The sequence below is a fragment of the Acipenser ruthenus genome, chromosome 6 (genome assembly GCF_902713425.1).
Source record: "Acipenser ruthenus chromosome 6, fAciRut3.2 maternal haplotype, whole genome shotgun sequence".
Taxonomy (NCBI): Eukaryota; Metazoa; Chordata; class Actinopteri; order Acipenseriformes; family Acipenseridae; genus Acipenser; species Acipenser ruthenus.
In genome coordinates, this window is record NC_081194.1 from 4877678 (window position 1) to 4891589 (window position 13912).

The following is a 13912-nucleotide window of genomic DNA, read 5'->3' on the forward strand; positions in this document are numbered from 1 at the left end:
ATCTCTTGTCTCTGTTTAAAAGGAGGAAGTTAAAGTAAAGCATTACATAGTAACCATGGCTTTTCATATTTAATTTGATAACCCCTCCCGTCTAAATTTCATATATTTGTTTCCTTGTTAAAAGTTTAATAAATGCATGCATTAAGAAGTTTCCTTTTTTTTTAAAAAAAAAATTTAGTCGTTGCCATTTAGTTTTTATTATTTTCTCCCCAATTTGAAATGCCCAATTATTTTTTAGGCTCAGCTCACCGCTACCACCTCTGCGCTGACTCGGGAGGGGTGAAGATGAACACACGCTGTCCTCCGAAGCGTGTGCCGTCAGCCGCCCGCTTCTTTACACTCTGCAGACTCACCGTGCAGCCGCCTCAGAGCTACAGCGTCGGAGGACAACGCAGCTCTGGGCAGCTTACAGGCAAGCCCGCAGGCGCCCAGCCAGACTACAGGGGTCGCTGGTGCGCGGTGAGCAGAGGACACCCTGGCCAACCTAACCCTCCCTCCCCCCAGACGACGCTCGGCCAATTGAGCGCCGCCCCCTGGAGCTCCCGTCCACGGTCGGCTGTGGAATAGCCTGGACTCGAACCGGCGACGTCCAGGCTATAGAGCGCATCCTGCACTCTAGCGAGTGCTTTTACTGGATGCGCCACTCGGGAGCCCCTAAGAAATTTCCTTTTTAATGCAAAAAAAAGCCTGACAGGGTTTTAGCCCTGCACATAGTCTTGTTCTTGTTCATTGAATTCTTTTGAAACCTTTAACTTACATGCCAGTGCAAATTTTAATAGTAACAATCCCTTACTCTAGACCCAGTGTCATTATAATATCCATCCATTGTCTGGATCACAAGCACATACTGTAGGCATCCTATAAATTGTACTGTTAGCAGGAGAATGTGTTAGGCAAGGGATCAACTACCAAGTTAACAAGCTAGTGCACAGTGTATGCCAAGGGGACTGGGCAGAGGAAGCGTAGCCAAAGAGGAAAGAGTATGAGCAGAACAATTATTAATGACTGAAAGAACTGCAGAGTAGGGTATCAGATTAATCAGAGATCAGGCAGGGTGCCAGATGCTACATTAGTGCATGCAGCTCCGAGATTTCTCTTTCACTCTTTTCTTGGCTGATTTAAGAGGTCATCCATCAACTATCAGAATCCTATCCTTTCCAAACTGGGTATCAAAGCAGCTTCTATCCTCCCTGTTCCAAAACAAGGGTGCCTTTCCCACTGCCTGGACTTAACCAACATGAGCATGAAGTATCAATATATATCTGATGGTCTCCCAGCAATCAAGTAGGTCTGTAATTTGTTCAGATATTGGACAAAACAAAAGCATTTTTCCCCCTGAAGTGCAAAGTCATTTAGCACCAGATCTCATATGATTTATTGCCAGAAAACTTTGTTATTATTGTGAATCAGATACAAAACGGCCGGTCATGCCTAATGTGCAATCAGACTCCTATAGCCAGTGTGTTGGAAGAAGAGTTTGGAGAGCTTGCTTGTGTTCAATATCAGTTGGTTTGACCTAAACCAAGATTATCTGTATTTCAGGGGAACTTAATTTATTCAAGCCAGTGCAATCAGATTTTAAATCTGTCCATCACATATTATTATTATTATTATTATTATTATTATTATTATTATTATTATTTATTTCTTAGCAGACACCCTTATCCAGGGCGACTTACAATCGTAAGCAAATACATTTCAAGTGTTACAATACAAGTAATACAATAAGAGCAAGAAATACAATAACTTTTGTTCAAGCAAAGTACAAGTGTGACAAACCAAAATTCAATAATACAGCAGATAATAGTGATAGTTACATCAGGATATGATTAAATAGTGATAGTTACATCAGGATGTGATTAAATACAAAGTACTACAGGTTAAACACTTGGCAGATTACAGTATTCTGAAGTACAGGATTAAATGCAGTAAAATAGGGGGCAGATAAGAGCAAAATAAAGCACATTTACATGAAGGGTTATAGTGTCCCAGGATACAAACAGAGGAGTTCTACAGGTGCTGTTTGAAGAGGTGAGTCTTAAGGAGGCGCCGGAATGTGGTCAGGGACTGGGCAGTATATGTATCTTTTCCTTTTAGGTGCTTCACACCTGGTATATATTAAAAATCAGTGTGGAAAATATTGCATGTACCCAGTTTCCAAACACCACTTGCAATACCATATATCAAAACATATATGTTTAGATATTTTAATGGTCCATTTGTATATTGTTCCGGTTGTTTAAATCAAAGTCTTTGACAAAATAGCAAGGAAGATTGTGGGGTTTTAACCCACGGTTCAGACTTACATAACTGAGTATCATTCTCAATTGTTCAATGCAAGACTATATATTTGACATCATAACTTAATATAATAATCAATAATATGTTTGTTTTTTGTAGATACGAACAACCAAAATGTGATGGGAATGCAAGAGCGCATCCTACAAAACCTAAAGATCATTACAAAAGCCGACATCTTCAAGGTAAGTGCAACACAAGAGGGTGTAAATGAGTACTTGGTCCATGACAAACTTTTTTCTCACTTTTAGTAAATGTTTTTTCAGAGTCTCTTTATGAATATATGTCTGTTGTTTAAAAAGCCAATAAGAATAGTCTGAAAAAATATTTTAAATACTTTGGCTTTGTGAAAAGGTCCTCATATACTTTACTGACTACTGGTCAATTATTCTGTGGGACTTTTAAAGTCTGTGGCTGCCCAAGGACTCCTGATGATCCCAGGGGAAAATAGTTGTAAGACCTGAGTGTGCTGAAGTCACAGGTTATCAATTATTCTGCTGGGAAATGCTCTGGGATCAGGAGCTGAACACGGCAGTGTTTAAACAAAGTGAAATAAAGCATAGTGAAAGAATGGTAACGCATAGATACGCTATGGTAAAGAATATTAAAAAAACCAGGGCAAACCAGGGTAAATCTGATCATTATTATTATTTATTAGCAGACGCCCTTATCCAGGGAATCTTACAATTGTTACAAGATATTACATTATTTGTACATACAATTACATTTTTTTTTTTTTTTAATCACATTATTATTATTATTATTTTTACATACAATTACCCATTTATACAGTTGGATTTTTACTGGAGCAATCTAGGTAGAGCACCTTGCTCAAGGGTACAGCAGCAGTGTCCCCCACCTGGGATTGAACCCACAACCCTCCGGTCAAGAGTCCAGATCCCTAACCACTACTCCACACTGCTGCCCCGTCATTTCCAAAAATGCCACAACTCTTTCCTAAGGATGCTCCTGGATTATCTTTCTTATAACCCTTTACTGCCCTGGGTTGGTTCCCATACCTGTTTAATGCCTATTTTCTCAATGTCAAATATATTGGACACCGGGCAGCAAAGGGTTAACCAACATATTTGTAACAAATGTATAGGGTGTCTAATAACACACCTTGCAAAGCACTAATTCCAAATCAACGGACACCTTAGTTAATGAACTAAAAAATGAACCGAAAATATAACATGTAGATAATATACAATATATTTCAATATGAACTAATGTTTACCCTGAGGCGAGTTTCAAAAGCGATGCCTGTTTCATGAAAGTATTTTTGAAACTGAGTTGAAACTTGATTGACCAGAGATTTGAAGGGTATTTGCTGAACATCCTTTACATACTGTCACATTTTCTTCCATGCTCTGAGTATTTTCATTTAAATTGCCCTGTTCTTTTTATACTTTTCAAGTTTTTCTTTCTCTAATCCCTTAAATGCAGCTTTGCCTATTGCCTCTGCGATGTGAACGCCAGGTAATAGGCCAGGATTACACTGCTGTTCTTGATCCTAATGCTCAATATAAATCTTTTGTTTTTGTAATAGGGTTTGAGAAAGATACTTTTGCCATTTGCCATTAGCTGTTATGGAATGTGCTTTTAAATATGAAATGTGTTGAAATCTTCTTTCTGCTTTTAGTAAATTATTAGGCAAATTATAAGTAAATTATTCTAGAACATTTTTATTTTTGTTTGATCTCGACCTAATTTGTAAATAGTACAGATTATAATACTTTATAATTGTAAGGCTTGAGTAAATGATCATTGTTAAATTATAGTATTACAGAAACATAATCTGTGGGTGATACAATTCTATAATAAGATTACCACCAAGTCCCCAAATTAAATGTCTGGGTTATTTATTTCTGCTTTGGTAACTTTATTGGGTGCATTTTTTCTTTCTGAAAAAGATGTGCTAATGATGATTCTGAGTAAATAGCTGACACTCAGTTTATCTGTACTGTAAACAGTTTTCACTGTTTCTTATATTTTTACTAATACTGAAGGCAAGGCATCGATAATACACTGCATGTATTTCATACAATAACACATACATACTCCATAGAAAAACACCATTAACAATTCCAAAACAATTTAAAACAAAAAAGACTAGTAACAAGCCCCTGTCTAAGTTATTTATTTCCGGTTTGGTAAGTTTTGACTGTCAGAAAAAAAAATCATGTTAATGACAATTTGTAGGAAATTGCTTTGAAACTTCATCCCATATTGCTGTAATAAATTTCCAAAAGTGGTGGGCATTCCTGAGGATAAGGTCCTCTGTAATTATCCTAAAAAAAATAAATAATTAAAACATACCCAAGAGTGAGCAACAACAAATAGTTTACACCCCTAGTAGTAAGAAGTGAGAGGATCTGCTGTTGCTTTGCAAATTCCTAATGCAACTCCAAGGTCTTTCCCAGCAGGAGGACAGAATAAAGAGTGTGCGCTCTAACAGAAAGCAATGGAGGTTGCCTTCTTTAACTTCACTGAGTGCATGTGGCTATTTATCTCTGTCCGGACATTGTGCACATGAGCAGCTGACATGTTTGACTTGGAACCTAAATTAAGGCGTTATGGAAAACACGCGATTTTGTGTATAATAATAAAATCAGAATGATTGTTAAATATACAGTGAGTGTGGGAGCTTAACCCTCACAATTGGATCTGAATGGGAAATTATTTTACATGGAAGATCTGTTTTTTATCACAACCGCTTTATTAGAGGAGTGACTCATGTTAGAAGATAAAGGAAACCAAAATGTCCTTTATCAAGCTTCAACCAAGCTTCATTAAATAAAAATCTAAACGACAAACCCACGACAACCAATCCTGTGTTGTAGAATTAAACATAAATCTTAGATATTAATCACAGTTTTGTAAAAGAACACTGATGGCATATTCTATAAGGGTTGTTACCTTCCTTTAATGTAATAAGGAGATAAGGACTTTGATATGAAATAATAATAATAATAATAATAATAATAATAATAATAATTACCTACCATCATCCGTGGTTTCCACAGGATCTTTCAGGAAGGCTAGTATATTATAAATGGGATTAGCCTCTTCTGGAAGCAGTTTATATGTTTGTTTATTTTTTACGGTTTAGTGAAACGATGACTAGTTTGATTGACTTGGCACTTTAACCCATGGATGAATGCCTGTATTTATACTTTGTAGACCATAAAGGTTCCATAGTACTTTTATTACCTCAATTGCACTTGCATCCTGACAGCATTGCTCAATAAAACTGCATTCTTCCATCCCAACATAAACCAGGGATCTTGTTGCAAAAACAAGTTTTAAAGGTCATGTGTCTAAATATCCTGCCAAAAATGGGGCAGTGGGTATTTGTACCAGGCACTCCAACAGAACTGACTTCCGTATATCAGAAATAATGGAAATAGTTGGATATACTTTTTTTATGTACACTAGTCTATGTAGGGGTTAATTAGGCATCAGTCAACAAAGCAAAAAAAAAAAAAGAGAGAGAGACATGTTGAGATAATACATTTCTGGAATAGCTCAGATAAAAAACGCATGCATGCTAGCCAAATGCAACTAGACAGGAGAATATCAAGGAGGAAAGGGGGTTCTTCAATCAGCTCCAGCTTTTTTTTCCACAAACTTTTAGTATGTCTAGAGAGAGAGAGAGAGAGAGAGAGAGAGAGAGAGAGGCTTAAGGAGGGGTCGACTCCTGACCTTTTCAGTTCTTGAGATGGTCCAGATCAAACTGAATTGCTTTAGAGGAAAGAGGTCTGTCTTTTCACCTTCTAATAAATGCAAATGTAACATGGTTTTAATGCAAGATCTATTAAGTTAGTTTAGGTTATTCACTTTGTGCCCGCAGGGCCAGCACAGGTACATCTTAATAATGCAAGCACTAATACAAAGACCTAAGTAGACCATACTCGGTAAATTACGATAATAAAATAATTCCAAACAATTACTATACATCCAATGTGATATGCAATATATATATATATATATACACACACACACAAATACATATAATATATTAAAATAAAGATAAAACATTTTAATGACAGTTTCATTTCAACTAGTTCATCTCAAGCACAGATGATGCTGAACTGCAGTTTTAACCATGGAGAGACCTGACAATGACACAATGGAATGCGGAAGGACATTCCTTAACCCTGAAGGCGATAAGGCATGATTGTTAGTGCAGCTCTGTGGAAACCTCTAACCCAGGTTTATTACTAGCACAGACTGACACATGAAAATAGTGAAGAGAAAACATAAAAGGAACACACTGAATTATCAATTCTTCTATAACAGTTGATGTATAAAACTAAAATCTGACCACATTGTAGGTAGTAAAGCAGATAGCTTATTAATTTGTAATTTCTAACCCATTCAGTCGGTTGTGGTTCTCAGCTAGAAGACTTGATTAACAGTGCTATACAATGACATGCAACCAGCCTTTTCAAAATGTATTTGATCTAATGCTTAAAACTTTTCGACAGACATAAGCAACTGTTTGTCTCAGTTGTAAACACCTGTCGGTCCAGCATTGTAGTGTATTAACCTTTGGGGAACCAGTGCTTGAAAAAAATCTACAGCATCATGTAAACATGCACCTTGTTCTGGGCATTTGGGGTTAAAATTAAGCTTGTTTGGAACCTTTACAATTTAATTAAGAAGCAAATAAGCAAAATCCAAATTCCAGATCCTAAGATATACAAGAGACTACTAAATAGCATACCATATGAGTATTGCACAAATACTTCCAAACACAACATAGTAAATCGTAACCTTCCTGCCAAGGCTCATTTCAGTCCATTTAATTTCTAACTCAGGAGAGTCCTAACCCTGTCAGTAAAACTTAATTTCTGCCTAATTGACGTTGTATTGTGTTTTATGAGCAAAGTAACTTCGGTTTTAGTAGTTTACCATTTATGGATGTCTGACCGTATATTTATATTTCCTTGGATAACCCTTCCTATTAATTTACTTTAACCTTGTTCAGTGAAGTACATTTAGATTACAGAAAGAAATGAGCTTTCAGCCTATAAATCATGATTGCTATCAGTTACATGCTGCAAACATTGTGCCAACTTTACTCTAAGTTATATATTTAGAAATGATGTTCCTTGTGAGCATGCTGCAGCATCGGTTTAATTGTCTCTCTTTTCAAGTCTGAGGAAAGCACAGTCCTTATGTGGTCGAGAAACACTTTTCAGATTGCATACGGTGTCCTTGTTTTTCAAACAGAATTCTTGATATATAACCGAAGATGAATGCATTTAGATGCTTTAATAGAATTGAATTCACTGACACTTGTTACAGTGGTGGATTGGATAGGGACTTGTCTATGACTTTGTGACTTTCGTTGGGTAGTTCATATAAACATTACGGTCAGTGTAGAGAAAGAAACAAACAGCTAGAGAACAGAATGAAACATACAGCGCAACTGCTTCATGTTTACTTAGTGGCCTTTAATGGCCTGTAAACATTTTAATAGCACTGTAGACATGTACAGCGTTAATGAACACAGGGTCTACTGTTCCCAGTAATATTTATCTAACTGCCTCGTTATTTAGTCTGACAGACACAGGTGTCTGCGAAAAACCCAGTCCAACCAGGAGGTGTTGATTTATTAGGGGAATGTAGAATTTTTCCTTTAAAAAAAAAAAAACTTCTTTTAAAATCCTCCCTGTATGCAGAAAAAAACCCTACGGCTGAATAATATTTTGTGTTTTCATAATAAACCACTTGTTGAGCATTTTGTAAATCTGTTTTTTTTTTTTTTTTTTTGCGCCAAGAGAGCCATTAACAACTTATGTAGTTGGACCGTCTTGAAGGTTTGAAAAGTTTTTTTGGTGTTCAGCTGTTCAATGTAAATAAGACAGACAGCTGAAATGATTGAGATGTAATATTAAAAATAATGAATGACACTTTAATGAAATGTAATTAGCTACTTAGCATCCAATTGATACAATTTTTCATTCTCAAAATAGTCAACCTAATTGGTCTAGTCAAGGCAAATTACGTCTTTCTTTTCCAATGAAATGCATTGAAAGCCAGGAGCTTTTATGTTTACAGGCTCTCCTTTGCAACTTGATTGTTGAAGTTTGATGTTAACTTGTTAAGCTCCAAGACCTTTGCTGATAGTCTGCTGTTATTCTCTTCATTTCTTCATTTGAAATTTATATTTCTTCATAGTGTTCTCTGTGGTATTATTTGCTGGCATTTGCTCACTTATAGAGATTTCTGGAAGCCTTGAAGGTGTTGGAATTGCAGATGTTGTGTAACAAAGCACTTCTTGAAACGTGTGCGTTGGTTATCTTTTTTATTTGCTGTGGTTAGCACACCAGTTTTTGCGTGCTTGTGTCAGTTTGGTAGTGAACCAGTGACCAAACACACCGCAAGCGAGCATCTTAACCACAGCGCAAAAGAGACTCATCTGCATGTGAGCTTATAGAACTTTTAAACTCATTTCAACGAAGGGTCCAAATCTGTAATGGCAGAGCATCACACATCGCTGCCCGTTACACTTGGTTGGAATGCGTTACCAGTGGTATATGAATTACAGAGCACATCAATTTGTATATAATAATGAATGTAGTGCATGTAATATACACACTCTCTCTTTCAATTTTTAATAAAGTGCTAGACATATTTATGACATTACACTCTAAATGTTTGACTGTTCTTAACATGGCAATTTCTGGCCTCGCCCTAAACGTCCAACACATATTTTACTCATGAATGTTTTTTTTGTTGTTGTTTTTTTACCTCTTCTTATACGTTGGCCTGATATACCAATCACCTCAGTTAGGATTACCATGGTTTTTATTTTAATGAAGACCGATTTGAATAAAAAATGTGCAGGTGCATTTAAACACTTGCATCCGTCTATATTATGAATTGGCATTCATATCCACAGCATTTCGTAATTAAGAGGTTGTGTTTCCTGCAGAATTGATGTCAGCTCTTTTATCAATACATTAATTACCTTCTAATATCTCTGTCACATGGCTGATTTACTTTATGGTGGATGACTGCAAACAGAGGGAGGTGCCTTTTTTTCCTCATGGGTGATGTGTTCTCTTGTGGGTTCTGGAGGAGATTAAAAGAGTAATAAAAACAAGCTTGGTAAGCAGGTTGTGTTTATTTTTGTCACATGGTTTGTGGTAGAGATGTATCATCTGAAAATTAGTATGTAAATATCCTTGTAAAACTATAGCCCCAGTCACACCTGGAACGATAACGATAACGATTTTTAAAAATTGTTCCAGTTCAAATGAATGGAGGTGGCCACACCACAACGATAACGATAACAATCATTGTAAATGATAACGATAGCTATCATTTCGATCACTTTCAGAGCGATTTTTTCCTGCTACAATGATAACGATAGATGTTCCTGGCCAATCAGGGCTGTATTAAATGTGACATCATCACCTCCCTAATGTTATTTTATATATTATTTTAAACACGATAAACAGTAAATACAGGCATTGCAATGATTTACTGCAGAGAAGACTGCCCTCCACTGTTCCACCGCAGAACATCACGTCAGAAAACTGGTTCTAGTATACATCAAAGAATCTTTTTAATTATGTGTTATAAATTATTTGATAAACAGCCATTAATGTATAATTATGGCACAAGCATGCTGTATGATCCTATATGCTCCATAAAGACATGTCAGTCTGCATATTGTAGTTGCTTTTTTTGCTTTAAATAATAATAATAATAATAATAATAATAATAATAATAATAATAATAATAATAATAATAATAATATCGTCATATTCAGTAAGGTGTAATCAACGATACATGCCATGTTCTTAAAGAAAGCAGCCAGTCTGCTCAAGGCTGATTGAATCTGTGCTCAATCATATGAGGAAAAGGTACTGTGTATAGTCCTTTTTGTGTGTTAATTGTTTAAAAACGGTTTCAATACCAACGATGGTAAAGGAGTTTACCAGGTGCACACACACACACACACACACACGTGCGTCAAAAGGCAAAAGCAAAAAGGAAAATAAAACACAATAATAAAACTACAAAATAAAAGGTGCTGCTTTTGCAACGTCCCCCACCGTCGCTAATCATATGGCTCAGGTCTTCAGCCTATGCTCTGTTATTCCTCTTCCATACAGTACTTGTGGGGTTGCCCAGGGTTTCCCCGCTAACTACTCATGTGCCCCTTGGGGCCATCGCTAACAATAGCAATAACAATAACAATAATGTCCGTTCAGGCTGTCTTCCTCAGCCTGGCTTGCCTGTCTGTTCCCTTTTCTCCAGACGCTGGTGGTTTGTTATTTGCCGCAGTTTTTGACTAGAGGTCCCGCTGTCCTTCTTCCTAGATGGGCAGGTCTGAGGAATAGCAGAGCATTATTTTTATAGGTCGAGCACACCTCAAGGCCCGCCTCCCGACCACTCAGAGAGAGAGAGAGAGAGAGAGCCCTCACCTAACCTCTCCATGTCACTACCATGATTGACAGGCGGACCCTTCAGGGCTCCCAAGCTCCTCCTGCAATCCGGACTGCATAGCAGTGGCTTGCTACACAGTCTTCGTTTCAAAGCAAGAAAGACCCTCTGACATGGCTCCGTCCACTGGACTGTATTTGGGGTAGCCTTCCGGGTGAGGTCCGTCAAAGACGTAGCGAGCATGGCGAAGTTCGGGATTAATTTCCTATAATAGCCCACTAGTCCCAAGAAGGAGCTCACCTGGGTTTTGGTCATAGGGACCGGCCAGTCAGCCAAGGCTTTCACCTTAGCAATTAGTAGTCTGACCTGACCACTTCCTACTCGATACCCTAAATACTCCGACTCACTCTTCCCAATGGCACATTTCTTTGGGTTAGCAGTGAGCCCAGCATCCCGCAAGGATTTCAATACTGCCGTTACCTTACACAGATGACTCGGCCAATCCTCACTGTGGATAACCACGTCATCTATGTAAGCAGCGGTGTACTGCTGATGGGGCCACAAAATTCGATCCATCATCTGCTGGAAAGTGACTGGTGCTTCATGCAACCCAAAGGGCATGGTCCTAAATTTGTACAACCCAAAGGGAGTCGAAAGCACGGTCCTCTCTCGGGATTCCGAGGCCAGGGGTATCTACCAGTACTGCATTGAGCCTGCTGCAAATTGTCAAGTGCCCATTTTCCCATAGACTCAAGACGTTTGCACAGACCCAACACATACCAGACAGTATTGGTTGAATTATCCTGCAGATCCTCCCACATTTCTTTGACCAAATCCAGCAGACCTCGGGGTTTCCGCCTATACACCAACTCGAATAGTGAAAACCCTATAGAAGCCTGAGGTACTTCTCTGATAGCAAAGAGAAGGGGAGGAATCAACTGGTCCCAGTAGAGCACGTCACTATCAATAGATCTGCGCAACATGTTTTTGAGGAAGACCATCAGTCTGAGGGTGAAAAATCGAGGTCCTAATGGTCTTAATCCCCAAAAGTTTACATATTCCGCAGACTGACTAGCCGGGACATAAAGTTGGTGCCTTTGTCGGTCAATATTTCCTTGGGGATCCCAACTCGGGAGAAAACCTTCACAAGCTTGTTGGCAACAGATTCAGCAACTGCAGATTGGAGGGGCCTCTGGATAACGTGTAGCGTAATCCAAAATGACCAGTAGGTGAGTGTATCCCGCCGCACTCCTTTCTAATGGTCCCAGTATATCTACCCCAATATGCTCAAACAGAGCTTCCACTAGTGGCAACAGGACCAATGGAGCTCATGGAATGGCTCTAGGGCTGGCCTTCTGACACTCCCCGCGGCGTTCACAAAAATGCCTGACAGCGCCATCCAGCCCCAGTCAATAGAACCGTGTCACGAGCCTCGCTTTGGTCTTGTCCATTCTGGGCTCCTGAGCGCCTCCTGCAGGCTCATGCATGCATCAGATAACCAGCACAGATCTCGCCCTGTTACAGGGTCTGACAGACTTCTCCACATTATTTATGGTGCAGCAGTACAGATTGTACATACATCTGAATAGCTGAGTGGCACAATGGCAAGCATACAGAGTAACTGACATAGGGACTGGGCGGCTGTTGTGTTGATTTAATGCCTGGCTGGCAGTCACTCAGTCTAGTCTGCCTAAAACAAGTACTCAGAGTTGGGTGGAAGCTGGCGAGCTGCCTAAGCAAAGGGTAGATGGATTATCCTTGGTATGAAATTTGAGGGCCAGAATCCACGGCTCCATCCTGATAATTAAGCAACCACTATGTACTACTACTACCTCATTTCAAATGTTAGTCCTACAGCCACAATATGTCGAAATTGCCTCCACAGTAAGCCATGTAATGAGAAATCATTAAACAATCATCCCATTGTGTTACTTTAACCATCTGAATTGGTCATCCCATTACAGTAGTGTCTGCATATAGGAACACCTCCTGAGAGAACACTTCGCCTAAGTGAACACCCTTGTGTTGAAACAGATTTTTCCCATTGTAAATGCTCTGCCTAAAGAAACTTAAAAGAATTGGCACTTAAAAGAATTGGCACTGCTAGCGATTTGTTTTACAACTGATATATAATTTCTGAATCTGGAAAGATTGAATAAACTAATCAGTGTGCCTCAAGACACTCTCGCGATGATAAGTCACATTTGAAAAGATTGAATAAACCATTTGAATTTAAGTTTGATGATGATGAGTTGTGAGGCTACAAAACAGTACTGTATCAGTTGTGAAGGAGTCGCTAGCGATGCCAAAAAGGTGTTCTTTTAAGGGAAGTTCCTCTTCCTTTAGGAAGAGCATTTACAATGGGAAAAATCAGTTTCACCACAAGGGTGTTCTCTTAGGCGAAGTGTTCTCTCAGGAGGTGTTCCTATATGCAGACACTTCTGTAATGGGATGACCAATTCAGATGGTTAAAGTAATGTAATGGGATGATTGTTTAATGATTTCTCAAGGATAATCCATCTACCCTTTGCTTAGGCAGCTCGCCAGCTTCCACCCAACTCTGAGTTGAATGATTTCTCATTACGCGGCTTACTATGGAGGCTATATCGACATCTTGTGGCTGTAGGACAAAATTACAGGTTAAAAGACAAGTTGTGTAAAACACAAGACCCTGGTGATAAATAATGTTTTTTGTGCTTTCTGTTTATAAACAAGGAATCTGTGTGAACCTCTAAGGTTATAATTAGCTGAAGAAGTAACATTCTGCCTTTTTTCCCCTGTAGTTGTGTTTTAACAGTGTATATTTGTTCAGTGTTTCTTGGAGCTATAGGTCAACATCTGTTTATTTCGTTGAAAAACTTAAACATGTAATTATGTTAGCGACAGCAGCAATCTTTCCTTTAGGCATCTCCATAAAGACAGAAAGGAGTAACTACTTTCTAATGCTTTTACAAGAGCAAAATTAGATAAGCCCTCTTGCTTTTTTAAGTGCCTGTTTTTTTTTTCACAATCCGAAGTTGCTGTCTTTTAAGTTAGAATAACCCATGAAGCCCTGTGGTTTATAAAGAAATGTCCATCAAAAGGTATCCAAAGTATGTGTGAGTGTGTTTGTGTGTGGATCATGGTTCCTTGTGTAATTGTAAGCGGCAGGCATTGGAGTAAAGTACCGGCCTGTACTCATAATGTGTGTTTTATTTTATTTTTTCAA

General features: G+C 38.4%; 1 protein-coding gene across 4 annotated transcripts in view; it reads left to right on the forward strand.

Annotated features, from left to right (window-relative positions):
- Positions 1-13912, forward strand: part of LOC117411476 (SPARC-related modular calcium-binding protein 2-like) — a 64050-nt gene that overhangs the window by 41848 nt on the left and 8290 nt on the right. For all 4 annotated transcript variants that reach the window (XM_034019058.3, XM_034019061.3, XM_034019059.3 and 1 more), the window contains one exon: positions 2401-2483. In XM_034019058.3, the coding sequence (XP_033874949.1) occupies positions 2401-2483 (83 nt within the window). The remainder of the gene's footprint in view (positions 1-2400; positions 2484-13912) is intronic.